Here is a 23,460-nt window from a genome sequence, read left to right as displayed (position 1 = left end):
ATATATATATATATATATATATATATATATATATTTCAGAGTTAAAAAAAAAACGGTTTCTATCTCCTTGTGTACTTACTAGCACCTTCAGATGTGTATTTGTACACGGGGTCGGGAATCGCTGGAATTAATTCCGTGTATGAATCTGGCATCATGTCTCGAATCCTTTGATGATATGACAATCTAAAAATGTTCAAGCTTTTATACGTTCATAATTTGACATTCTGTTAATCTCAATGATATCAGCATATACAAAATCACATTCTAATAGCACTGTTTATTTAAAACTGTTTATACTCAATGTATTTACCTTAAAGCTTTAAGCAAGACCTCCCTTATAAATTTTGGTCTTGGATGTTCCGGGTCGCGTTGCAAACAAGAGTCCCAATCCTCCCACGACCAACGGAATTGAAAGTTGCTTAAATGATAAGCAAACCACCAGACGAAACGGTCGAAAGCAGTAGCCGCCATACTGTCTATACGGCGAAATAGAATTTCTGTGGCTTGCGCCAGTACCTGCAAATGTACACCTGTAAATGTTACATCTTCTGCTTTGGGATCCTGCTATAATTTCGGATGACGACACGTAAAATTTATAAATATAATGTTACTCGTTTTCTAACCTGTGGCATTGTCGAAGGTTGTAATTTACAAAGCTCAATCAGAATCGATCCATAGCAAATCTCCAAGTGCTTTGGAGCAGGTAGTCTAAACAATTCACCAAATATTACTTCAACTATACAGTAGTCTAAGGGGATTTTGGCTTTGAATGGGAAGTTTAGTAGTTGAGCAGCACTGCAAAGTAAAGAATGATCAATAACATTTTATATATAATGAGATGAAACTGCTCCATATTTATCTTTCATAATTTCTGTCCCATGAATTATTGAACCAATTTTTTTTCTCTCAACACATGCATTACATACCAATCTTTTCTCTCAAAGTAATAATTGTTAATAATCTGTCGTAGGTGTTCTTCTATCAAAAATCTCTCGATAGCATGGCTTCCTGGTAATAATGGCCCTTCAGCGGGGCAATCTGTATAATCAAACATACGAAAGACGACAGTGGGTAATGGGTAGGAATAAGATTCGTGATGCGGAGGCGCCATTAATTGTGGCAAATTATGCTGTAATGCCTCGCACAGAATAGAATCGAACGCAAGATATGGGCGAGGAATGTGCTTCTCAGCCCAATTGTCTTGTCTCAACTTGCGAACTTGAGCCCACAAACAGTCCAAGTACTCCTCTTGTGGATGAGGAGTGTCACTCGACCAAACTCTCAATGCTGGTTGATGTTTCTTACTTCGTTTATTTAAAAATATTTCTATGGTTACCATCAAATGCTCCAATTCTTGCTCTTTCTTTTCATACAATTCTCTGCCAACCCATGGCAATGTCGACAAAACAGCATAAACATACCTGTAAATTATTATAACTACAAGAAAAAAATGATACTAAAATAGCAATACACTTATTCTACATAACTCGCACATAATAAGGATGTCTCTATATAGAAATATGAAGAAACTTTTTTTTATGTACCAATCACGTCTCACTTGTGGTACACCATCTTCATTGGCAGCATCCAGCATATTGTCAAACAGTTGCATCAATGATCCACATGACAGAACATGGCAATTTACTAAATCAGCTAGAAACCTAAGGGAATATCTAGCTACATCCCATTTGCATACTTTCAAAGAATCCTTGAAATTTTTCACCATATAATCGACAAATTCTCCACCAAAATTGAAATTCTTTGCATTTAATAATCCGACAAGTGTAGTATAAATTGTACATTTTTCTGGCATTTTAATAGCACAATCTGTTAAAATTCGAAGTATTTTGCTGCGGAATAAACCCAGGTCAGCTTCTAATACAGAAGCCAAACCTTCTAAGTTACTTTCCAAAGATGACGTTGATTTCTCTCCAACTCGTAAGATAAGAGATTCAAGACGATCTTCAATCTCTTGATTCTCTGATACCCTCCTACGCTTCTTATATACACGTTCTAAAAAAATATACATAGTTTTATAGGTATAATAAATATAAAAATAATTATGGGCGCATACATAATAAGATTGATACAAATATTTTTTATAGTAAGGAAACATTCCTAATATATATATATATATAACTGCTTGGAAGAAACTTTCTATAGAATTCTGTGTAAATATGCTATATTTTCTGATATGAATTAAGGATGTGAAATTCAAATTTTACAAAATTAAGAAATTTACTATATAAAGCATAATAATTATAGCAATAATTTCAAATATTTATATATTCTATTAAAAAAATACATCACACAATTCTAACAAATTTTATCCAAATCGACAAGAAAATATATTTTCCCTTTAATCTTTAAAATTTCTTAGAGATTTTACGTAAAAAAAAAAAACGAAAATAAAATAAAAATAAGTTTATATATATAATCTTATTCATGTACATCGAGACAAGCAAAGAATTCGGAACGAAGCACCTAATGTCAGAAAAACGGCAAGAGTTCAACGAGATATTGCTACTTACCATAGCCCTCCTCTTCATCGTGTACTCTTTTACGACTCATATTTCATAATACAAAAACTACTGGGAGGGATAATCTGAAACGCTTCACGAATTTCGTATTTGGAACAAAATTGATATTTCCGTATACTGATTGTGTTCCCTTCAAGTTATACACTGGACGCCGTGTAGTTACAAAATTTCATATACATCGAATCCTAACCCCGTTACGTATGTACGAACCGTCCGAACAATCTGGAGTAGAATTCATGCACTGATGTAATAAAGTGATGATAGGTTAAGCGGGGTCTACAATGAAAATGTAAGCTTTAAGAAATTGACCAGTCACAGTCGAATATGAGAAGAATTGTGATTGGTCAATTTCTTACACCTTCTGTTTATGATCTCTGACAAAGTATTAGACAGATGTAAAAGTTACTAGGAATTACTGGATATTCTAGTAGTTTTTTCATATTACCAAATAAATACTGAAAATCATATACTGAACTCGCTTTCATTGATAAAATATCCCGGTCTACAATAGGTGCTTTAAGCCTTAAGAAATTGACCAATCACAGTCGACTATGAGGAGAATAATCAGCTGCGATTGGTCAATTTGCCAAAAGCAAGATTATAGACAAGAGGTTTCTTTCTAAGACGAATCCAAGAGTTTCTCGCAATTTCCGCTTGTCCTGAAACTTGTCGCAAAGAAAGACACTTGGTCTGTTCTTTTTAGTTGAATCGGTTGCACTAGCTCAAGAAATTTACATGCACTTAAAGGATGAGAATCTCGTGCATACACTTCATACGTCTCAATGTGGTACATAAATTTCTCAAACTACCTAAGTAGTACAGCTAAAAAGATCAATCGTTTTTCTGTCTTTTTCATGTATATTCCAAAGTGCAGGTTGCCTAAAAGCAAGACAGGGCGGACAATCTTTTCACGCTTCACTCCCTATATGTAAGGTACAGCGAATTTTTCATCTGTAGTAGTACTACATCAATCGCGCCGTTGGCAATGCTTCATGTTCGCTTGATAATCTCTCGGGTATCATGTTTCGGACAAAATTAGATCGAAGTATCTAAATTTCTCGTTTATCGTACAGACGTGCGCGATCGAGTGGCGCGCGCGACATTTCGTAATCAATCGGTCGATCGATCGATCGTAGCGGCATTTCGCGTTTTCGCCACGCGTACGTATCGAACTGCTTTCTGCGTCGTGTGCGAGGAGGCAGGTCGCGCGCGCTCGGTGGCTGTGTGTGCGCGCGCGTGCTTCGCAACGAAAACAGAGTCCGTCGACGACTCTACGCAGCTACCCCGTGTCGCTCTCCCCGTCCGACACACAAAACAAAGCTCGCGGGACGCACGGAAATCTCCAAGTGAGCGAGCGAACAAACGGAGGAACTCGACGTCTCGGACGAGAGAGAGAGAGAATCAGCGATCGATATGACACTCGCATAACGCACGTAATCATGGGTCGCCGTTCTTACCGAAGGTTATCGTCGTCACCGTCGACGTTGTCGCACGTAAACACGACGGATCGCGGCGGCTTGTGAAGATGGAAGACTGAGCGAGGGCGGTGCGCGCCCCTTCGATTGCGGCCAAGGAAGGACTCTCTGTTCGTCTCTCGCTCGCTGCTAATCGTGTGTGTCAAGCTTCTGTGTGTCTTCTCCTCGTTATCGCGTCGCGCAGCGAAACCGTTCGGATGCGGAGGGTGCCACGATGGTGATACGGTAAATAATCTACATATAATTCTGTTTTTACGAGGAAACAGGCGGAGAAAGAGAGAGAGAGAGAAAAAAAAAAGAGCGGTCCTCCCCCCCCGTTTGGTCGATAGTATCGCACGACAATCGTGTCACGCCGATCGACATGCCGCAGTGCACGATTTTTCTATCTGCAGCCGCGCGTTGTGCGGCTCGTGTGTGTGTATATATATATATATATATATATATATACTTACATGGAGACATGTTTGTCATATATTTACCAAATAGAGGTCGTTGAGAAGGTTTTCTTGGCGCGTTGCGTGACACGAAACGACCGTAGCGACGATATCAATTGTTAGGAGCGATCGTCCTTTTTTTTTCTCTCTCCCTCCCCCTCTCTCGACCTCTCCCGCCGGCCGTTTTGTTTACCGCCTCCACACGCAATAGAGCAATCGCTCTCCATGGCTCCGGGCTGAGCGTATGCGCGCTTTGAGCGGTTGCTAAGTACGCTAAACAGTCGTTCGATAATTTGGTCATATGTTTATTGCGTTCCTTTCGCTACGCTTGCCCGCCAATTTTCCGCATCGCCGAAAGAAGTCACGATGCTTATCGCGTATCTGCATTGCCATCGACAACCGTCATTTTCACGAATGTGCAATTTTAGATCGAGTCTTGATAAATGGATGGGAATCGAGACGTCTTATTGATGACCGAGATTATTGCAAAATAATATCGGTGGAATGCCGCTGTGTTACCGGAAAACAATGAACAACCGGCGATATTTTTGTCGGAAGATATTGCGTCATGTGGTCTGTTTTTTTTAGCTTAATATTTCCATCAATATGCAGCGAAAATTTAAAAAGATTTCTAAGAAAACGGACCGATTACTTTAAGCGTTATTACGACTCTTGGCAGCGTGGGCAAACGTCTTTTGTCAGAAATTACGTTACTTCTTATTGCTTAGAATAAAAGTTTACAGCTATTGTGTATTCGGACTTACCGACATGGAGAATTACACGATTTCAAGCTTACGTGCAGAAAATCGCACAAATAACTGTAATTATATGGTAAAGTTACACAATGGCTCCCTAATTATAACGGTCTCATGTATAAGACTGGAAATTTGTATAATTTTCGATCCATGGAATGGTAAGGCACATATAACGCAATGTATACGTCAATCGGTACGTCGTCAGGTAAATTTTGCCTTGCGAGCGACGTATGTTTCAGTCGTAATTCAAACATGTCGTTGATATGTAAGAAGTTTCCAGTGCAAAAGGTGCGTCTATCGAGCTCGCTCTTTGTATCCAGAACGTCTCGTATCTCCTTGTCATTGTTTAATGCGCGCATTAATGGCTTGTGAACCATTAAACTTGCTGTAGCATGAACCTTTGTTGTTCCCGACGTCTTATCTCGAGCGAGATCTGTAGCCAAACATGAGACAAGGTAAAACAAAGAACTCGAAGGTGCAAATGTGCTTGTATAATTATCCCGGCTGTGTTGACGAGATTAGAATCTCTTCTACGCATTAATCATTTCACTTGTTTCAATTTCGGAACGCACTCAATCGAATTAACAACAATTAATTATGATGCAGAAGTAAATTAATCTCGATACAAGTCTTTTCGAATGGATCAGGAGCATGAATGGTTGTATACATGTGCTATATCCTCTAGAAATATTTTACAATATATTTCCGGTATGAAAAATTATTCAAATTTGATCAATTTAAATGAGCAGCAGTCGTAATAGCTCGTTCGCCTATAGGTATTTACGAAAAACAAAAATCGAGGATGATTAGGATATTTTCCGGGAGATATTCTAAATGAGCACGGCACAAACGCATCTCTGAGAATCAAATACACTGTGAAATAAAGCCTTCTATTTCTTGAAGCAACGATCGTTTCAAACCGCACCGAGACGATGATATTGTCGTACAGAAGCCGAAAGAATTTGAGCCTATCATTTTTGCCAACACAGCAGTTACGAAGCGGCTATTACACGTGCGTTTTCGCAGACATTTGATTCTCTCTCGCGAACTGATAGAGAGGATAGATAAAGGGAGCGAGAATGAGAGTCTCTTCAGTCAATTATGATCTTTATATTGAATGTTTCTCATTGCAGATTATAATATACCAATTCGCAGCTTGCCGCGTATGCAATTGTTCAGATTTGTCCTGCAACCGCGTGAAGATCCTTAAGACTGCCCGTCCTTACCTTTACCATGGAAGTAGTAGTCTATAAATCCTGAACTGAAAGGAGGATGCCAGTAACTAAACGCATTCTATATCCTTCGCGGTAAGTAAGTCGTTTACGTATCACGTAATGTAAGCCACGACGAAGCTTACTCTCTTTCTCTCTCTCATCACGTACGGCTTATGTTCGATATGGATTCTCATAGAACGCACGCCGTAAAAATTATCACGGTGTTTATATGCGCGAACCTCTCGAAAGAATCGCAGTATGGACTAAAACAACGAATTATTTCCAACATGGTTCATTTATTATCCGTAAATTCGGGATAAACGCGGAAAACCGTTGCTATCTCTCAAACAGTATGATATCTCTTGAACGTGCAAAATGTTTGTCTGTCGACAAATTAACTGGCGAATATATTGAGTTGCATAAAGTCAGTTTTGCTCGATTACTTCGCTGTACGATCTGTCGTGTGTTAGATTAATTTTTGCTTCTGGGAAATCGGTAAACAGTTACGGACATCCTTCTGTGTTCGATATCTCCTCACAATTTTTAACATATTAATCCCATTTTAACTCCCAACAAAACCTTTTTTCCGTGGTGGAAGTTATAATTACGCAAGCTTAAAACACTCAGAGAGACCGAGTGCAATATAATATGTGCAGTTTATAACACAGTAGGCTATATATAATTATACTCATCCTCTATTTTACTCTCACGTTTTTTCTAACTAGGGCTATTATGACTGCATTGTTTCCGTCTGAAGATTTATCTACCTTTCTTTCCCGCAATATTAAAAATTTTAATAACGCTCTGCTTCGTGAAATTAATAAAGCTCATAGAAGATCATAGCACATAGTAATATATTTATATATATATGTAAGTTATCGTATTTTATGTAAGGGTGACATGCCACTGTTCTTTTAGGTACAAGTATCAAAAGTTGAAGAAAAAAATATTTGTTGTTGCTTCAATGTTAAAATATTGGTGTGAAATTAATGATTTCATTAGATGATTAGTTATTAAAAATAAATTAATTAATGTGCTTGCTGCAGAAAGACATCTATAATAAAATCTTGTAAAATGTTCATTGAGAAGATTAGACTTAAAATTCCGTCAGAGAATGCAATGTCGGGGAAAGTGGTGAGTCACTCTATGTGCGTGTATATATATATATATATGTGTGATTTATATTATACCGTATGTTTTACATATATTGTGTTAGATCCGACGGCGGTAGTAGTGAGAGTCCGTTACTCGTGGAAGAAGGAGAGACGGTCGGCGCGCCTCACAGTCCACGCAATAAGCATAGTCACAGCCATTCACATAGCAATCCCCATCGGTCTCACAGTTATCATCATGAGAAGCCGAAACAATTAGTGAAATACGGAGAACTAGTTATACTTGGGTAAGAAACTTCCTGCGAGTGAGAAAAATTATAAAGAAAGAGGGAGAGAGAGAGAGAGAGAGAGAGAGAGACAAGAAAGTAGAAATCCCAGAGAGAAAGGGAAATGACAATTTTCTTTTTTTCTACATGACTCCGATAGATACAATGGTTACCTTCCATCTGGTGATAGGGGAAGAAGGAGAAGTAAATTCGTACTATACAAAAGACCAGTGCCAAATGGCGTTAAACGTAGTAAGCACTACATCGTTAAGACGCCCCATAGCTCGCAGGCTATTCTCAACACGAAGCAACACTCGATCTCATATACACTGTCCAGAACGCAGGCCGTTATCGTCGAATACACAGAAGACGAGGAGACGGACATGTTTCAGGTAAGCCCAGATACTTTACAACTGGAGAACTGTTGTTTAATAATCCGGATCTACGATAGGTGTAATAATAGCAAAAATAAAATGGAATTTCTAACAAAAAGTATGTATTTCTCGCGTTGCCAAAAGTAGTTTTAATGACGCTTAAAAACATAGGAATTGCAATACTATCCAGTAGCGATCTACAAAATCGGCGGTTATCCTCGTTCAAAGAAATGTCCGCTGAATAAATTTCACGCAGCAATGCGTCGATTGATATGCTTTATTAAATTAAATCGTAATCATTGAATCAACTGCAATCATGGATTCAATAACTCATTGCAGGAACCATATAACTACTACATTTTTTTCTCAGTGCATCTTTTGTCATCTTTCCCTGACAAATCACTTATTATCGTTCAAAATAGATCACTTTTTTTCCTGTTTCATTTGTAAAATATAGGCGCTCTATTTTGCTGTCTCGTCTGCTGCTACTCGCTCACTGAGTACCAATTTGTCGACTAAAGTTCTTCAAAATTCTGTTTCGAGTAAGAGGGGTGTGCTATATTTACTAGTAGTTCCGGACTTGTCTCTTGAATTTCGCTCGATTTATGCAATTAACTTTTCTTTCACGATGCGTGTGAATATGATAACGTGTTTTTAGATCGGTCGTTCGTCCGAGTCGCCTATCGATTTCGTGGTAATGGATACGTGCGCGGGCGGCGGAGATGGCGGTCCCGCCAACGAAGGACGCGTTGCCCAAAGCACCATCAGCAGATTCGCCTGCCGGATTCTAGCGGATCGATCGGACCCGAGAATCGCTCGAATTTATGCCGCGGGCTTCGACAGTTCGAGAAACATTTTTTTAGGTGTAAGATTCGGAATTGATCGTATGTATCACGCGCTCGATGCCGAAGATACTATACACGGGGAAACTTGATATTACGCAGGAAAAGGCAACCAAGTGGCAAGAGAATCGTGAGATCGACGGTCTCACGACGAATGGGGTTTTAATAATGCATCCTCGGGGTCAGTTTTGCGGCGGCGAAGCGCAATGCGGCTTCTGGCGGGAGGTCAGCGTGGGCGGTGGAGTCTTCTCGCTTAGAGAAAGTCGGAGCGCTCAGCAGAAGGGCAACGTCGTGGAGGATGAGAGTAATATCTTACAGGACGGCACTCTCATCGATCTTTGTGGCGCTACTTTGCTCTGGCGATCGGCAGAGGGTCTCGCCAAGTCTCCGGTAATACTCTCGTTTACATCTTCACGTGTAACTTGACCCCTCGTGTGTGTTCCTCTCTCGCAGACCAAGCAAGATCTGGAGGAATTAGTGGACGCTATAAATGCCGGGAGGCCGCAATGCCCGGTAGGCCTCAACACGTTGGTCATACCGCGCAAAGCAGCCACAGACTCGACGCAACAACAGCCATACGTTTATCTCAAGTGCGGCCACGTGCAGGGACATCATGATTGGGGTCAGGAGAAGGACAAGGTTACGAGAAGGTGTCCGATGTGCCTGGTTGCTGGCGCAGTGGTGAAGCTGTCCATGGGAATAGAGCCCGCCTTTTACGTGGACTGTGGACCACCGACTTACGCGTTTAGTCCCTGTGGTCACATGGCTACGGAGAAAACCGTCAAGTTAGTACTTCTTTCCCGCTTAGAAATCTCGCAAGTACTTTGTATTAGTGATCAGGGCAATCTCGATTTTTCTATCGATTCCTTTCGAATCGATGATATAATTTATTCATCAATGTTGTTGCGTTTCTTGAAGAATTCATACAGGGATCAACATCTGATATAATTAGCAGAGCGTTAGCTTTAAGCAACTACATATCAGGAGACTATACAAGTGGACGATAAATTTGGCTATAAGCAAAAGTCATTATCAAAGATTTAGAATTTCGGCCAATCAAAATCTTACTACTTCAACGGAATATTTCATTTATGCACACGGAACGCGGAGACGCTTTGATTATTAATGATTATTTTTTATGCTCTAAACCTAGTTGAATACATGAGAAATTTGTATGAGAAATTTGATTTCAAACTACATTATGGTTATTGCCAAATATACGTGACGAAAGATGTAACATTAATAAAACGCACCTTCTCTTCGTTTTTGCCAACCTTCATTTGGCATATATATATATATATATACCAAATGATAATATATATATATATATTTTGCCAACCTTCATTTGGCACAAAATATATATATATATATATATTTCCCTCGTTGTTCCTTGTTTGTTCGCAGATATTGGGAGAAAGTAGCCATACCGCATGGCACGAACGGCTACATCGCAATCTGTCCCTTTTGTGCGGTCCCACTTGAGGGAACACCGGGATATGTAAAACTAATTTTTCAGGATAATGTAGATTGAAGTTCTAAGATAATGGAAATATGTAGAAATTCATAACTTCTTAAGAAATATATATAAGAACTATTAAACAAAAACTTGAGAGAAAGCGGTTGTTGAATATGACCCAATAGTTGCGCCTGTCGTATACTCTCCTCAGTCCCAGTGGAAAAAAATTATGTCAGAACAAATGTTTTCTTATCATATTATGTATATTCAATATCGAAAAATATATTTAAAAAAAATACGTGGTACAGAGACGTGCAACATGTGCTAGTTAAGCGGCAGATTAGACTTTTTCTAGCTAGTTGCACAAAGGACCTGAGTAGAATATCACAATCGTTCAAGAGTTAAAAGATATACAGAAGGTGTGTATGTGTGTGTGTGTTGCTGAGAAATTGTGAGAAGAATTAAGAGATATACGAGAAGAGGTACAGATAATATATTTTTAACATTTTATTGCCAAAATACACGAAAGCACGCTTACTCATTCTCTTCCGAACGCAAGCGTGCACTGGCATTCGTCACACGTATTGAAAGCTGTCGAGCACGCTCGACAATGGATTTCCGCTTCTTGCTGCTCACTGCGTGTGCAATCTCTGCACAGAATTTGCGATTCTGCATCATTAGCACTTCCAATTCCTAAAAATAAATTTACTCATATCCCACTGCAGAATATCTTGCAAATGTTGTCAACTTATTAAAAAAAAAACTAATAAATTCATATTCTACATTACTTGTGTCACCTGAACAATTATGAGTTACAATGAGAAATGTGATAAGTGAGATAATTTCATGACAAAAATTCAAAATATTTTTATATTACTTATATATAAATATTTTTTCATTATCTAGTGATTGCCTCTATAATTAAAAAAAAAACGTTTTCTAAATGTTTCTGCGAATTTTTTCAGTTCCTTTCCTAAAGGTAGAGAATTCATTTTAAAAAATTCACGTGAATTCGGTTAAAGAAGATAAATAATTATGTGCACTTAACTGAGAAGTTATATTTATAGTTTTGGAATGAAAATTGTTTTTCTTTTTTTTTTCAATTTTTCTTTATCGTATCTTTTGGCTTCTTATTTTTTTTACGGAAAAAAATAAATATAGCTGATTTTAACCGAACACCTGTAAATTTATTTAAACGAACTTGTACATTAGAAAAACCGAAAAAATTTGTCGAAAAATGAGGAAAAAACAGGAGTTTTCCCGAAACTTTATAAGTTAAATGAAGTTAATGTTTTTTGTAATGAGCAATACAACAGAATGCATTATAAACAACACACACTCACATAAAAAGCTTCTAACTTAAGTTGCTTTATCCAACCCTGTTTATTATATATATTTTGTTCATAATATATTCTGTTATAATTTTTTGACAGTAATATGTAAAAAGTGTATGTTATTACTTGACATATTAACTTTATTTAACTTCAGTTAAGTGCACGAAATTATCTTCTTTTTGGAAAGAAGTAAATTTGAGAAGAAACCAATTTTAACGGAACACGCGTGAATTCTAAACGAATTTTTTAACCTTGAGAAAAAATGAAAAAAAGTTTTCTCGAGCTTTCAAAACTATAATAACTTCACTTTGTTCGTTACCTTAATTTGTGTGTGAATATAATTAAAAGATTTGATATAAAAGTGAAGTTTACCTTTACATTATGTACAAGGACTTTGCGGAAGCCAGTTGGTAACATATGACGCGTTTTCTTGTTGCTACCATAACCAATGTTGGGCATCAAATACTGGCCCTTAAATCGTCTACGGACTCTGTTATCAATACCTTTTGGTTTACGCCAGTTGCGCTGAAAAATCAAATAGTTACGATTAACTGATGAAATAAAATAATTGAACATACACTACTCAGTATATAATTTTTAATGATTATGTAGTGATTAATGATTGACAATTTTTTTTTCTTGTCGTAATCGGCAACATAGGGAGTACACAAATATTGTTGTATAAATAACGAAATGTGTTGAGCGGAAAAGTTACATACCTTAAGTTTATCATATCGGTCGCTTTGATGCCTGATAAACTTTTTCGTCCTCTTCTTCACAATTTTTGGTCGATATACCGGCCGGATAGACATTTTTACTCCTGTTTAGTACACCTGAAACAACAGTCGTGTTACTTTGGCTGTGAATTATTCTGCCTGCGTTTCTTTCCCGAAAATATAGCACTTTTACACTTTCAAAAATGACTAACGATTAATTAATTAACATGCAACGCTTGTTATATTACTGATTGTTGTAAAAATGGACGATTCGCCGCGTGGTACATACAATCCGTTAATACGTCCTCGGTACGAAAGGTTGGGTCCTATCGGTTTCTTAACCTCTCCCAAAATGAACATTGAATATGAAAATATAGAATGGAAGTAAATATCCTTGCAGGTTTCACGAACAGTACGGGAGATTGCGTCTACATTCGATATCCAATAGAAGAATTGGATAAAGCGGGCTCTACAATGAAAATTTAAGCCTTAAGAAATTGGCCAATCACAGTCGATTATTCTCTTCACATTCGACTGAAAATTTAAGCCTTAAGAAATTGGCCAATCACAGTCGATTATTCTCCTCACATTCGACTGTCATTGGTCAATTTCTTAAGGCTTAATTTCTCATTGTGGACCCCGCCCAAGCGTAGTTAAACATAATCAGTACTGCCAGTGTACATACCCTAGTTCCTGGAGCGAGATTTCTGTTGGTAGATGCTTGAAAGGTACTCGAATTTCTAATAACTTCTATGTTCGGGATTGTGGCCCTAGGGCTCTTGAGTTTAGTCAAATTTGCTGTGATTCGTCATATTTCAATACAACCTTTATTCTAATCCTTATGGCTCTCGCTCTCGATATCCAATGAGCGTGCAATTCTTATGGAAAATTAATGTGCTCATTGGATATCGTTCAAGTACGGTTCTGTCAAGTAGCTCAGCCGTGATTAACGCATGCGCGCGGGGGAAAAATGCTCCCAACATTGGCTGTGTTCCAAAATTCATTGTCAGCGTTGAAAATCTATAGTTTATGTAACGTATACTGTAGATTTTTAGTACTGGCAGTGATTATTGGAACACAGCCACTGACGGACCCCCAACTTGGCCGATGACGCCATGATCCATGTCGCAGTTGGATCGCAGTCGCCAGGCCCCCTCAATTATGAGTGTCATTGGCCGCGAGTCCTGCCTTCGGACATAAATACAGCTGCGATTCGATTTAATCGGGTAATTGACCGCATCCTGGTAAAATTAAACGCGGATCTTAAAAGCGCGATCGCAATTGTGCGGTAGAGATAAACGACCTTTATATATGAGGTGTGTTCCCGTACTGTTTCACGTTTTAAGGAGTGTCTCTCTTTCGCCTGGGCGAATCGGCATTTAAATCCATCGACAGAACCTTATCAAAAGTTACGGAGGGAGCGCGGTTTTTATTGGCGCGACCGAAATATCGCCCGTTTATGATCTCGCAGTGGATGACACATCTCGGTAAAGTGATCTAAAAACGTTCTCACTGTTGATTCGCCACCCATAAGAATGGAGTCGCGTCCCGAAATATCGTAATGAGAAACTGTAATTCAAGCGATACTTATTCCGTCAATTGTGACCGTAGCATTGTCGCACTTTGCAGCAGGTGAATAAAAATGCCTGCACCGCCACCTCCACCACCACCTCTGCAATTCAACTCTTCTGGCCCACCAGCAGGAGACAACAGAAATTTGTTGCTGCAATCTATAAGAGCAGGCAAAACTCTGAAGAAGACTGTCACTGTGGATAAAAGTGCGCCTGCTGTCACTGGTAAGCAGGCAAATTGTGTCTGGTATAAAAATATACTACTCACTGTTCTCACTCGACGGATTTAATTGAGCAAGGAGATTTTTTTTTCTCATCAAGATAATTAAATGCTACTTCATCCCTTTTGGAGCGCAGCTCTAAACAGAGTAACATAAATATTTCACAGGAAGAGTGAAAGGAGAATCGACCAGTCCTTCGTTTAGTAACAACAACAGTACAGTAAGCGGTTACTCCAGTAATGGAGGGCCGATGCAGCTTGGTGGTTTATTCGCGAGTGGTATGCCGAAGTTGAAACCCACCGGATTGAGGGGCAACACGACAGAGAAGAACGGGCATAATGTAAATAATCCCAGTTTCCTTCATTCGTCACCTGGATCATCTCACAGCATAAAACGCGGCCCACCTCCGGTCCCGCCGCCGGCCACACAAAAACCACAAGTATACAGTCAGGTAAAACCAAAACAAAACAGTCTGTAAAGTTGATCCACCGCAAAATCGGTTAAGCCATCTCCCTCCTTGCAGAAACCGTCGCCGCCGCCTAAGAAGCTGAATCTGACGAGTAGCGTGTCGCGGGCGCAGAGCATGAGACTGCCTCGCTCGTCGCCGGTCCTGGTGCCGACTTCCTTGCACCAATCGCAAGACTGTCTGAACGAGACGGCCCAGCCGACGAGGAGCCGGGTCCTCAGGCCACCCGTGGCCAGGCCGCCGTCTCCGCCGACCTCGCGAGCCAACACGATGCCCAACACCGCGACGAGAGCTGCGCCGCCACCGCCGTCGAGGGTCACGGTCACTGCGCCGTGCATACCGCCGCCGCCGCCTCCGCTTCCGCACCGGCCCGCGCACCAGAGACTGGCGCCGCCGCCGCCGCCGACTCCGCCCACCAGGAGCTTGTCAGTGCGTAACGGTCAGTCGACGGCGAGCCCCGTCGACCTGGAGATACGCTTCGCCGACATGTTTCACGCGACTCTCCCTCCGCCGGAGCCGTTCAAAGGCTTCGTCAAAGTCTACAGTAGCAGGAACGGTGAGAGAAAGAATGCGCTTCATTTTCCGTAGAACACACACTTGTGANTTTTGTAACGAGAGGATTGCGCCCCCCCCCCCCATGCTGTTCATATGACGACGCTGCACATTTCAGTTCGCTCGAGATTACTCTTTTTTTCTTTTTTTTACAATGCGGTCGGAAGGTTTTCTTTTTTACAAGACACTACCCTCCCTCTCATCGACGCTGCTTCTCCGCCTTCTACATCATCCGAGATACGCAACAGCAAATATCAAGACATCAACAACGTGTACGACAACACACTCGCTTACGTGCAATAAATTAAACTGCATGCCGCATTTTCCACCAATTACCAATGCATGAGTATTAACGATCTATATTGTAGAAGACACTGTGTGTCGTTGTTGTCGGAGGTGAAATAATCGTGACGTTTCCAAAATTACAGCAGCAAAGCAACAAGCTCCAGCTCCACCTCTTCAACCATCTTCTAACACACTGCACTCGTTAAATACTTCGTCTGGAAGTAAACAGTGGCAACACAGCGCAACCTCTTTGGCATATTGAAAAGCCCCTGTGTATACTTAAATCATTGCTTCGCGCAATTGATTATAATATATAAATATATATATAAATATTTATATATATAAATATATAAATAAATAAATAAATAAATATATATATATATATATATATATACACATATNTATATATACACACACATACAAAAACTTCTCGATGCTGCCACAATAAAATGTTAAACTAGGTGAGCGGGAAAGGATGGATCGCAAGGTATAAACATTAGAGAGTGTGTGAGAGAGATATCCTGAGTTTGTGAGCTCAGTTTTACAATAAAATGTTTTAGACAATATTTTCTGTACAGTTTATCTTAGGAAAAATCTATTTAATATAGATTATACTTATATAAATATAAATAAATATATATATATAAAAGGGAAAGAGCGAGAGAGAGAGAGAGAGAGAGAGAGAGTTTAGGCTTGTTATTACCTAACAGAAATGTCAAGGATATTAAAAAGTGAAAGGCACATTTACTCCAGTTCTAAAAAAAACAGCATACTCATTTAATCTTCCTAATCACACTGTACTATATATATCTTTCTTACACTTCTATAAAATTAACAGGAATCACACGCCAAAAATCATTAATTCATGACTCATTCGTATCGATGTATCATGATTCATCGGGTATTCATAATTGATTAGATGTTACAAAGGCCAAAATGTAAAGTTGTTGTAACTTATTTTTCAATATTAATAAACAACTGCAGCAGCGAATCGTTGATTTAAAAATGATCGTTACATGTTATTGTATAATAAAAGAACACACACACACACACACATACACACACGCCTTTCTCTTCTTCACGTACGTACGTAGAGAGGCAGTAACGATGCAAAGTGCTTTTAAATGAAACAGAAAGCCTTCTTTATCTAACAACAATATTTTTTTATTACTTTTCTTTATAATAGATTATAGTATTAAATATGAAAATTTCCAGACTCGATCGCGATCTACTTGATTTCACAGTCGAATATTAGCGTGTTGATTTGAAGTGCGGAAATAAATAATTGACTACAATAGAGCCGCAGCGGGCGAAATTTGCATTTCATTTCAACTACCAGAGAAATTTGTTAATTTGATAAATAAGACGTGCATACCAACAGTGGTTCAATATGTTTCACAAAGCATCCAAGAAATAAATAAGATACCTTTGGCGAGATGAAACACATTTCGAAAGAAAATATTACAAAATAAAATAGTTTTTTTATAATGATTTTAATTGAAACAATGGCGCTTCTCTGAAACTTTCGTAACAACGCACTGTTCGGTAGAAGACAACGAAGGGTGACATCACATTTGAATAAAATTTCTTATAATTCAAGCTCCCTCTCGATGATCCTGCGATATTCGTCGAAACCTTCCTCGATACATCGAACGGATCCTCCTCCGCACACCCACAGTTCTGTACAAACCATTCGGATCAAACGTTCGTCGTGAGACACTAAGATTACACCGGCCTGTAAGAAAAGCACACGGAGTCGTCAAGTACCGAATCAATTTCAAACAGGGAAGAAACACGGAATGAACACTCACTTGGCAGTTATTGAGAGCTTTACCCAGCGCTTCGATCGACTCGATGTCGAGATGATTCGTCGGCTCGTCGAGCACCAAGAAATTCGGCATCGCCGCGCACATCAGAGCGAACGCCACTCTGGACTTCTGTCCCCCGGAAAGGGAGTTGATGGTCTGCAGAGCCAAATTGCCGCTTATCCCGAAACTCCCGAGCATTCGTCTGTATTCTTCGATCGGTTTTCCTGGAGCAAACGCGCTGGATCAAATAACGTATTCAGCGTTGACGGACACACATCGACGTACCGGGGAAATGCCTTTGCAACAGCTCGACGGGGCAGATGCGCATGTCCAGCTGATCGACGTGATGCTGACTGAAGTATCCGAACTTCAGATTGCGGTGAACGTGGACCGTGCCGCGCGTCGGACTCAGTGCGCCCGTGATGATCTTCAACAGAGTGGTCTTACCCGTCCCGTTTTCACCGACGATGCAGATACGCGACTGCAGGTTGGCGGTGAGGTTCACGTTGCTCAGCACTATGGCCCCGCCGTTGTAATTGAAGGAGACCTCGTCGAGTTGCAGTATCGGAGGGCTGAGCGGCTCCACGTTGGGGAAGTTCAGGGTAACTTCGTTCTCTTTGTCGATCGGTGTCAAGTCGGGTCTGCAGGGGGACGCGGAATTTAGAAGGGCGATGGAGAGAGAGATGAAAGCACTTACAGCTTCTCCAACATCTTGATCCTGCTCTGTACACTGGCGGCACGGTTCGCATTGTAGCGGAATTTATCAATGAATTCCTGCACGTGCGCCCTCTTCGCCTGCTGGGCCTCGTACTCTCGTTGCTGGTTTCTCTCGCGTTCACCCTTCGTTTTCACGAATTGCTCGTAATTGCCGCGATACGCCTCTATTTTTTGGCCGCGCAGGTACAAAATATCAGTAGGTACCTATAAGAGAGAAAATTAAGTTCAACATTTTTGGCCTGTCAGATTAACTTTGATAAAGGAACCGAAACTAGTTCAGTTGAATTAATATTCAATTATTGAAGTTAATTACGCTGTGCGTATATACGTTTTTTATCATTCACTTTTTAATTGTAAATTAAATTTATGTGGGGCAAAAAGAAAAAAAAAACAAGTCTATCTTAGAGAGAAAATACCGACTCGAAAAAAACTGAAAATGTTGATTTTCTGCTCGGCTTTCTGTGTAAGAAAAGAACGCTACAGCTCTCAAAGGGATAAAAAATTAAGTTCTGCTGATACTATTCAAGAGGATGTTTACCCGAAAAAAATTCCTTGAAAATCCCCTGATTTTCCAGGCAATTTGTCGAAAATTCCAAGTGAAAGTATTTTATATCTTGCAAATAAATATATTGTGCCTTAATATTTTCCATTCATAAGAAATTAGAAGTCATAAGATAAAATTAAAAATCACTCGAGTTTCAATGATTAAATTTGAAAAATTTTAAAAGAAACTCTAAGGACTCTAAAAAAAAGAAACAAATGTTATATATTGCATAATTTCAAAATTTTATTTTCAAAAGTTACTAACACAAAAATTATATAACAGATACAAAATGCAACTTTTATAGATAAATAACTGTCTTAATTAAACAAAATTGCGCCTCAACGCAAAATTATTAATTTCAATATCGGACTAGTAAAAATTGCGTGCTCTAAGTATCAGAGCAATATAATTAAACATTTAAATTATGTACATAGATGTGAAACAAAAGAGAATCCATTATAACAAAAAATAAGTATTTAGACCATCATATAAGAAAATAAGTATTTAAACACAAAATAGGCTAATATTTCAACAGAAAAACAGCCTTAAATATATGCAAAAGATGTATGCAGAATGTTAATAAGTTATCGTTTATTAATTAAAATTATTTAAATAATCAAGCAAAGAAACCTATTTTTTCTGGCTTAATGAAGAAAATATTATTAAACAAAATTCACTCGATCACATAATACTTGTCTACGCGATAATCTAATTCGCGGACAAATGTCTATTTAAATCTCACTGATTTTCAATAAAATTTCCTGAGAATTCCAGGCTTTCCAGATTTTTCCAAGTAGTAAACACTCTGATTATTCTTGATTGCAATGATGATTTTATATAATATTAACTTGGGTAAAAAAAAAAGTTAATGGATTTTAAATTAAGTAATTCAAGTTAAAATTGATTAATTTTTGAATAACTGGTTGATAATAATCATGAATTACGCCGCGGAAACACGTTAAGGATACATTTCACGTCGATGAAACACATGGTGTTCGAACAGTCGATCAAAAGCTATGCTAATGTATGCTTGGCGATAGAAATAAAGTCTCACATAAATGAAAAATACATGCGCGTCCAAAAGTATATTTTATAGATATCAAATAGGAAAAAAAAAGCGATATGAAAAATTCACCGTCTGATATAACATGAGAATATCAGCGATATTTATCTAATCATTCGTGCTTTCTCTCCATATTTATTATTTTAAGTCGTTAAAGATGACTGATGCCACTAGTATCAATACTGATAAATAACGGCTCATTGCGCAACTTGACGTAACCGAAATATTTTCCCCGGCGAGAAAGTTGTTTCTTGCATGTTTGTATCCAATTAATTATTTTTGCTCATAGAACACACTGGAACATATATCCGTGACTTGAAAATATGAATGAGAAATATGTCTTACCGTGTCTAAGAACTTCCGATCGTGCGACACTACGAGTAACGTTTTTTCCCACGATTGTAAATACTTTTCCAACCAAAGTATCGCCTTGATATCAAGCATATTCGTTGGCTCGTCGAGTAAGAGCAGGTCCGGTTTGGAGAACAAAGCCCTCGCGAGCGCCAACCTCATACGCCAGCCGCCGGAGAAGGCTTGCGTGGGCCAAGATTGTCTTTCTACGGGGAATCCGAGTCCCGACAGGATCGCGCTCGCCTTGGCAGGCGCCTTGTCGACCTCGGCCAATTGCATCGCTTCGTACACCCGAGTCAATTCTTCGCCTAACGCATCGGCCGCTCTCGAGCCGTTTTCCTTCTCGATCATCGCTTGCAACTTTGTCTCTTGACTGAGCAACGTACTGCGCTCTTGATCGCACTCCAGCACAGACTCGAGCGCGGACGTATCGTCGCCGGCCACCTCCTGCTCGACGTGCAACACCCGCACGTGCGACGGTATTCTCAATTGTTTGCTAGAAATCGGTCAACGAAATTTGTTCGTAATTAATCGTTCGAAAAATTCGTTGTGTGAAAATGAACGAATACCTGGATATCATCCGAAGTAACGTGGTCTTGCCGAGTCCATTTCTGCCTATCAGACCGTACCGTCTACCGAATGTAAGTATCAAGTCGGCGCCTTGCAGCAACACTCTATCACCGTATGCGACATCGAAGTTCTCTATTCTGATGTTCTGAGTTTTGTTCACTCCGCCTTTAGTTTCCATCCGACTGTCCTTTTTACTTGTCATCTGGCTGGCGCTAGCGCTTGATTCGGACACATTATTGGCAGTATTAACACGGCTGGCCGATCCTTGCTCATTCACGATACGTTTCTCCTGCTTTTGCTGCAATTTCGCCTCAGCTTTCTCGAGCTTTTTAGCGTCCACTTTCTGCCGTACAAATAAATTGATACGTAAAAGAACTCGATGGTATTCAGAGGGAGTAAAACTGTAATGATATACCATTGCGTCGTCTCTAGTTGTGACCCATATACTCTTAATTTGTTCAACTTGAGCCTCTAAAGTGGCAGCCAGAGCACCCAAATGCACCGGAGCATTCAATACTTTATTAACACCGTTTTTCCTCCTCTCTATGTTGTCGTCATTGGTACTACCTTTTAACAGCTCTAACAACTTGACGCATATTTGTCTGTACACAAAGACTGCGATTGGTTGAAGCTGCGTCGGGAAATTCTTTTGGGAACGTAGTAAAGGGATAACAAATTTACAGACCTAACCTCGATTTCTGGCTTGTCCGCCACCTCGTGCAAGACCTCGCCTATCGCCTCGTACACCTCGTCGCCATCCTCGAAGTCGTCCTTGGAACTGTCCAGGATACCTTCGTACAGGAGAAGAGGCGCGTCAAAGAAGAAGGTTCTCGCGCCTCCTTAGGTTATTTCATACCTTCCACATATTGATAGAGTTCATCGTCTATTGTCGGAAATTGACTACGGATGTACTCGCCGCAGATCGCCATATTCTTAGCGTACTCTTGATTAGTAATGGGAAAATCCTAACGCCGGAGCGGGTCTCGCTTGACAGGTCGAACGTCAAATCCAGCCGAGTCGCCACCGTGAACACATGTTCACGCCATTTTTACCTGGGCCAGTAGCCTAGTCAAAAGCGTGCGCGAATCGGGAGATATTCCCGAAATCGGTCGCCTCTCTAGCGTCACTAGAATTTTTCGAATCGCCTCGAGTGCTCGCCCTATCTCGCGAGGTTTTCATTCGTTGCCTCTTCGATACGTTAAACGACCACCGCGGTAGCTGCCATTTCATCAAACGCTAAGAAAGGTCCGCATTGCGAGACGAGCCAATGGGAGAGCTTGTCTTTCAGGAATTCCGTGTCTCTAGCATCCTCTTCTATTGGCTGTGCAATAATACGTCAAGAGATATTGTTGATTTTTGAGCCGATTGAGTCTGACGCGATCGTTATTCCGCACGATGGCTTTTTAGGTTAGTTAAGAATCGTCGCTTGTTGATTTCCCTGTAAATAATTGTCGACGATGGGTTGGGCGAATTGCGTGGAATGAGATGTCGTCAGCTCCGACGATCGTCTCGATGCGCTCTCGTTAAGTGAATGACGCCGAGGGACGGAAATTCGCAAGAATTATAGCGACAATGGCGACCGACGTCGAGGAGTCGGACACGGACGAGAGACCTATTCCGCCTAAGCGACAGTGCACGCGACTGTCCAAGGTCAATGAAACTTGTTGGAATACGGTAATTATTCGTAGGTTCGACCATGTCCGTACGCAAACAAACCGGTGACTTCAATTTCTCTTTTCGTCGCTATCATCGTGCGCTATATCGTGTGCGAAAAGATGTTTGTCAACAAATAATTATTGCCGTAGGAGCAACACACGAATGTAAACATGGAGACGGATACTTTGGAGAACTACGACGAAGTGGAAAGACGCGCGAGGGAGAAACTCAAGAGGTGGCAGGCTTTCCAAGATGCCAAGGGAACCATGGACAATACCGTCAACAAAGTTTTGGAGGACTGCAATATGATGGCAGCGCTTGATTGTCTGGAGGAGGATCTTACCGATGGATTATTCCATTTCTTCCGGGAAAATGACATGGAAGATACGGCAGTGATGATGGCGATTCGTAATTATGGCTTGGTCCAATCAGTTGAGCCTCAGTCCCATGACGATAAGACTCGGACCGACAGTGATTACATAGGTGTGCATTGTTCTTTCCCATCCAATCGTATACAGGACATCAAGGACTTATCAGCCGCTCTACCCACAACCTCCTCCGATCCTTCGAGATCAAGCAATTCTGTAGAAATGGAACGTTGCAATGCATCAAACTCGGATGAAGATAAAATATATGACAGTGATCAGCCGGAAGACTTCTTGGAACGCGCTGTGGCGGAAGCGATCAAGAAGAAAGGCCTGAGTGCTCTGAGTGTGGATTACTGATGAATAAGCTGATCGAAACAGCCTCATTCCTTTGGTGTATTTACATTTGTAGTATAATACATCTAATTGTTGTGCTCTGTAAACTTATTGCGACTCGTAATATTTTATTTTATTGTTGATTTCTCTGTCGTACGACCAGTTGCAATGCATTTTATCACATGTAATTTTAGAATATTTTTTACCCAAATGTATACATTCCGATGTAGTAACTTGCTTATACGAGAGATGCAATTTGTGATCTGGTTATATTTAGAAAGATAACGCGAAACATTGTAATCGCCATTTTCCGATGATTTTTTTTAATAGCCAGCTACCGCTTATAGTATTAATATCATATTAATTATATTTCTATATATATATATATATATATATATATATATATATATATATATATATAAAATATATATATATAT

The 23,460-nt window shown here is 39.8% G+C and overlaps 6 protein-coding genes across 11 annotated transcripts in view; 3 read left to right on the top strand and 3 right to left on the bottom strand.

Annotated features, from left to right (window-relative positions):
* Window positions 1-2,571, bottom strand: part of LOC106751028 (nuclear cap-binding protein subunit 1) — a 4,562-nt gene extending 1,991 nt beyond the window's left edge. The window contains exons 1-6 of the mRNA XM_014631772.1: window positions 2,532-2,571; window positions 1,545-2,013; window positions 927-1,421; window positions 624-795; window positions 311-516; window positions 80-183 (exon numbers count right to left, since the gene is read on the bottom strand). Of these exons, the coding sequence (XP_014487258.1) occupies window positions 80-183; window positions 311-516; window positions 624-795; window positions 927-1,421; window positions 1,545-2,013; window positions 2,532-2,571 (1,486 nt within the window). The remainder of the gene's footprint in view (window positions 1-79; window positions 184-310; window positions 517-623; window positions 796-926; window positions 1,422-1,544; window positions 2,014-2,531) is intronic.
* A 783-nt stretch (window positions 2,572-3,354) lies between these two features.
* LOC106751055 (protein pellino) lies at window positions 3,355-10,628 on the top strand. Of its 2 annotated transcripts, XM_014631833.1 has the most exons (8): window positions 3,355-4,240; window positions 6,338-6,511; window positions 7,635-7,817; window positions 7,957-8,188; window positions 8,829-9,035; window positions 9,115-9,402; window positions 9,466-9,797; window positions 10,417-10,628. In XM_014631833.1, the coding sequence occupies exons 2-8, from the start codon at window positions 6,477-6,479 to the stop codon at window positions 10,541-10,543; spliced, it is 1,404 nt and encodes a 467-aa protein (XP_014487319.1). In that variant the 5' UTR covers window positions 3,355-4,240; window positions 6,338-6,476; the 3' UTR covers window positions 10,544-10,628. The 2 variants fall into 2 exon arrangements, with proteins under 2 accessions (XP_014487319.1, XP_014487320.1); XM_014631834.1 differs by lacking the exon at window positions 6,338-6,511 and having other exon boundaries at window positions 3,452-4,240.
* Window positions 10,629-10,945: 317 nt separating this feature from the next.
* On the bottom strand, window positions 10,946-12,896 carry LOC106751056 (60S ribosomal protein L32). 3 transcript variants are annotated; one of them, XM_014631835.1, is made up of 4 exons: window positions 12,808-12,896; window positions 12,522-12,635; window positions 12,175-12,327; window positions 10,946-11,161 (listed from the first exon to the last, which is right to left on the bottom strand). In XM_014631835.1, the coding sequence occupies exons 2-4, from the start codon at window positions 12,612-12,614 to the stop codon at window positions 11,003-11,005; spliced, it is 405 nt and encodes a 134-aa protein (XP_014487321.1). In that variant the 5' UTR covers window positions 12,615-12,635; window positions 12,808-12,896; the 3' UTR covers window positions 10,946-11,002. The 3 variants fall into 3 exon arrangements, with proteins under 3 accessions (XP_014487321.1, XP_014487323.1, XP_014487322.1); XM_014631837.1 differs by having other exon boundaries at window positions 12,767-12,863; XM_014631836.1 differs by having other exon boundaries at window positions 12,731-12,822.
* Window positions 12,897-13,596: 700 nt separating this feature from the next.
* On the top strand, window positions 13,597-16,604 carry LOC106751053 (verprolin-like). Of its 2 annotated transcripts, none has more exons than XM_014631830.1 (5): window positions 13,597-13,744; window positions 14,148-14,314; window positions 14,478-14,761; window positions 14,834-15,332; window positions 15,760-16,604. In XM_014631830.1, the coding sequence occupies exons 2-5, from the start codon at window positions 14,161-14,163 to the stop codon at window positions 15,873-15,875; spliced, it is 1,053 nt and encodes a 350-aa protein (XP_014487316.1). In that variant the 5' UTR covers window positions 13,597-13,744; window positions 14,148-14,160; the 3' UTR covers window positions 15,876-16,604. The 2 variants fall into 2 exon arrangements, with proteins under 2 accessions (XP_014487316.1, XP_014487315.1); XM_014631829.1 differs by having other exon boundaries at window positions 13,598-13,744; window positions 15,757-16,604.
* A 151-nt stretch (window positions 16,605-16,755) lies between these two features.
* Window positions 16,756-21,896, bottom strand: LOC106751052 (ATP-binding cassette sub-family F member 3). The gene is made up of 9 exons (XM_014631828.1): window positions 21,523-21,896; window positions 21,352-21,457; window positions 21,082-21,268; window positions 20,666-21,009; window positions 20,091-20,592; window positions 18,119-18,342; window positions 17,707-18,062; window positions 17,425-17,645; window positions 16,756-17,348 (listed from the first exon to the last, which is right to left on the bottom strand). The coding sequence occupies exons 1-9, from the start codon at window positions 21,593-21,595 to the stop codon at window positions 17,202-17,204; spliced, it is 2,160 nt and encodes a 719-aa protein (XP_014487314.1). The 5' UTR covers window positions 21,596-21,896; the 3' UTR covers window positions 16,756-17,201.
* Window positions 21,897-22,005: 109 nt separating this feature from the next.
* On the top strand, window positions 22,006-23,372 carry LOC106751054. 2 transcript variants are annotated; one of them, XM_014631832.1, is made up of 2 exons: window positions 22,006-22,316; window positions 22,472-23,372. In XM_014631832.1, the coding sequence occupies exons 1-2, from the start codon at window positions 22,239-22,241 to the stop codon at window positions 23,045-23,047; spliced, it is 654 nt and encodes a 217-aa protein (XP_014487318.1). In that variant the 5' UTR covers window positions 22,006-22,238; the 3' UTR covers window positions 23,048-23,372. The 2 variants fall into 2 exon arrangements, with proteins under 2 accessions (XP_014487318.1, XP_014487317.1); XM_014631831.1 differs by having other exon boundaries at window positions 22,007-22,340.
* Window positions 23,373-23,460: the final 88 nt, after the last annotated feature.

This window comes from Dinoponera quadriceps, unplaced genomic scaffold, assembly GCF_001313825.1.
Source record: "Dinoponera quadriceps isolate SergipeBrazil2010 unplaced genomic scaffold, ASM131382v1 scaffold6073, whole genome shotgun sequence".
Classification (NCBI taxonomy): Eukaryota; Metazoa; Arthropoda; class Insecta; order Hymenoptera; family Formicidae; genus Dinoponera; species Dinoponera quadriceps.
This window is presented reverse-complemented; position numbering and strand designations above follow the sequence as displayed.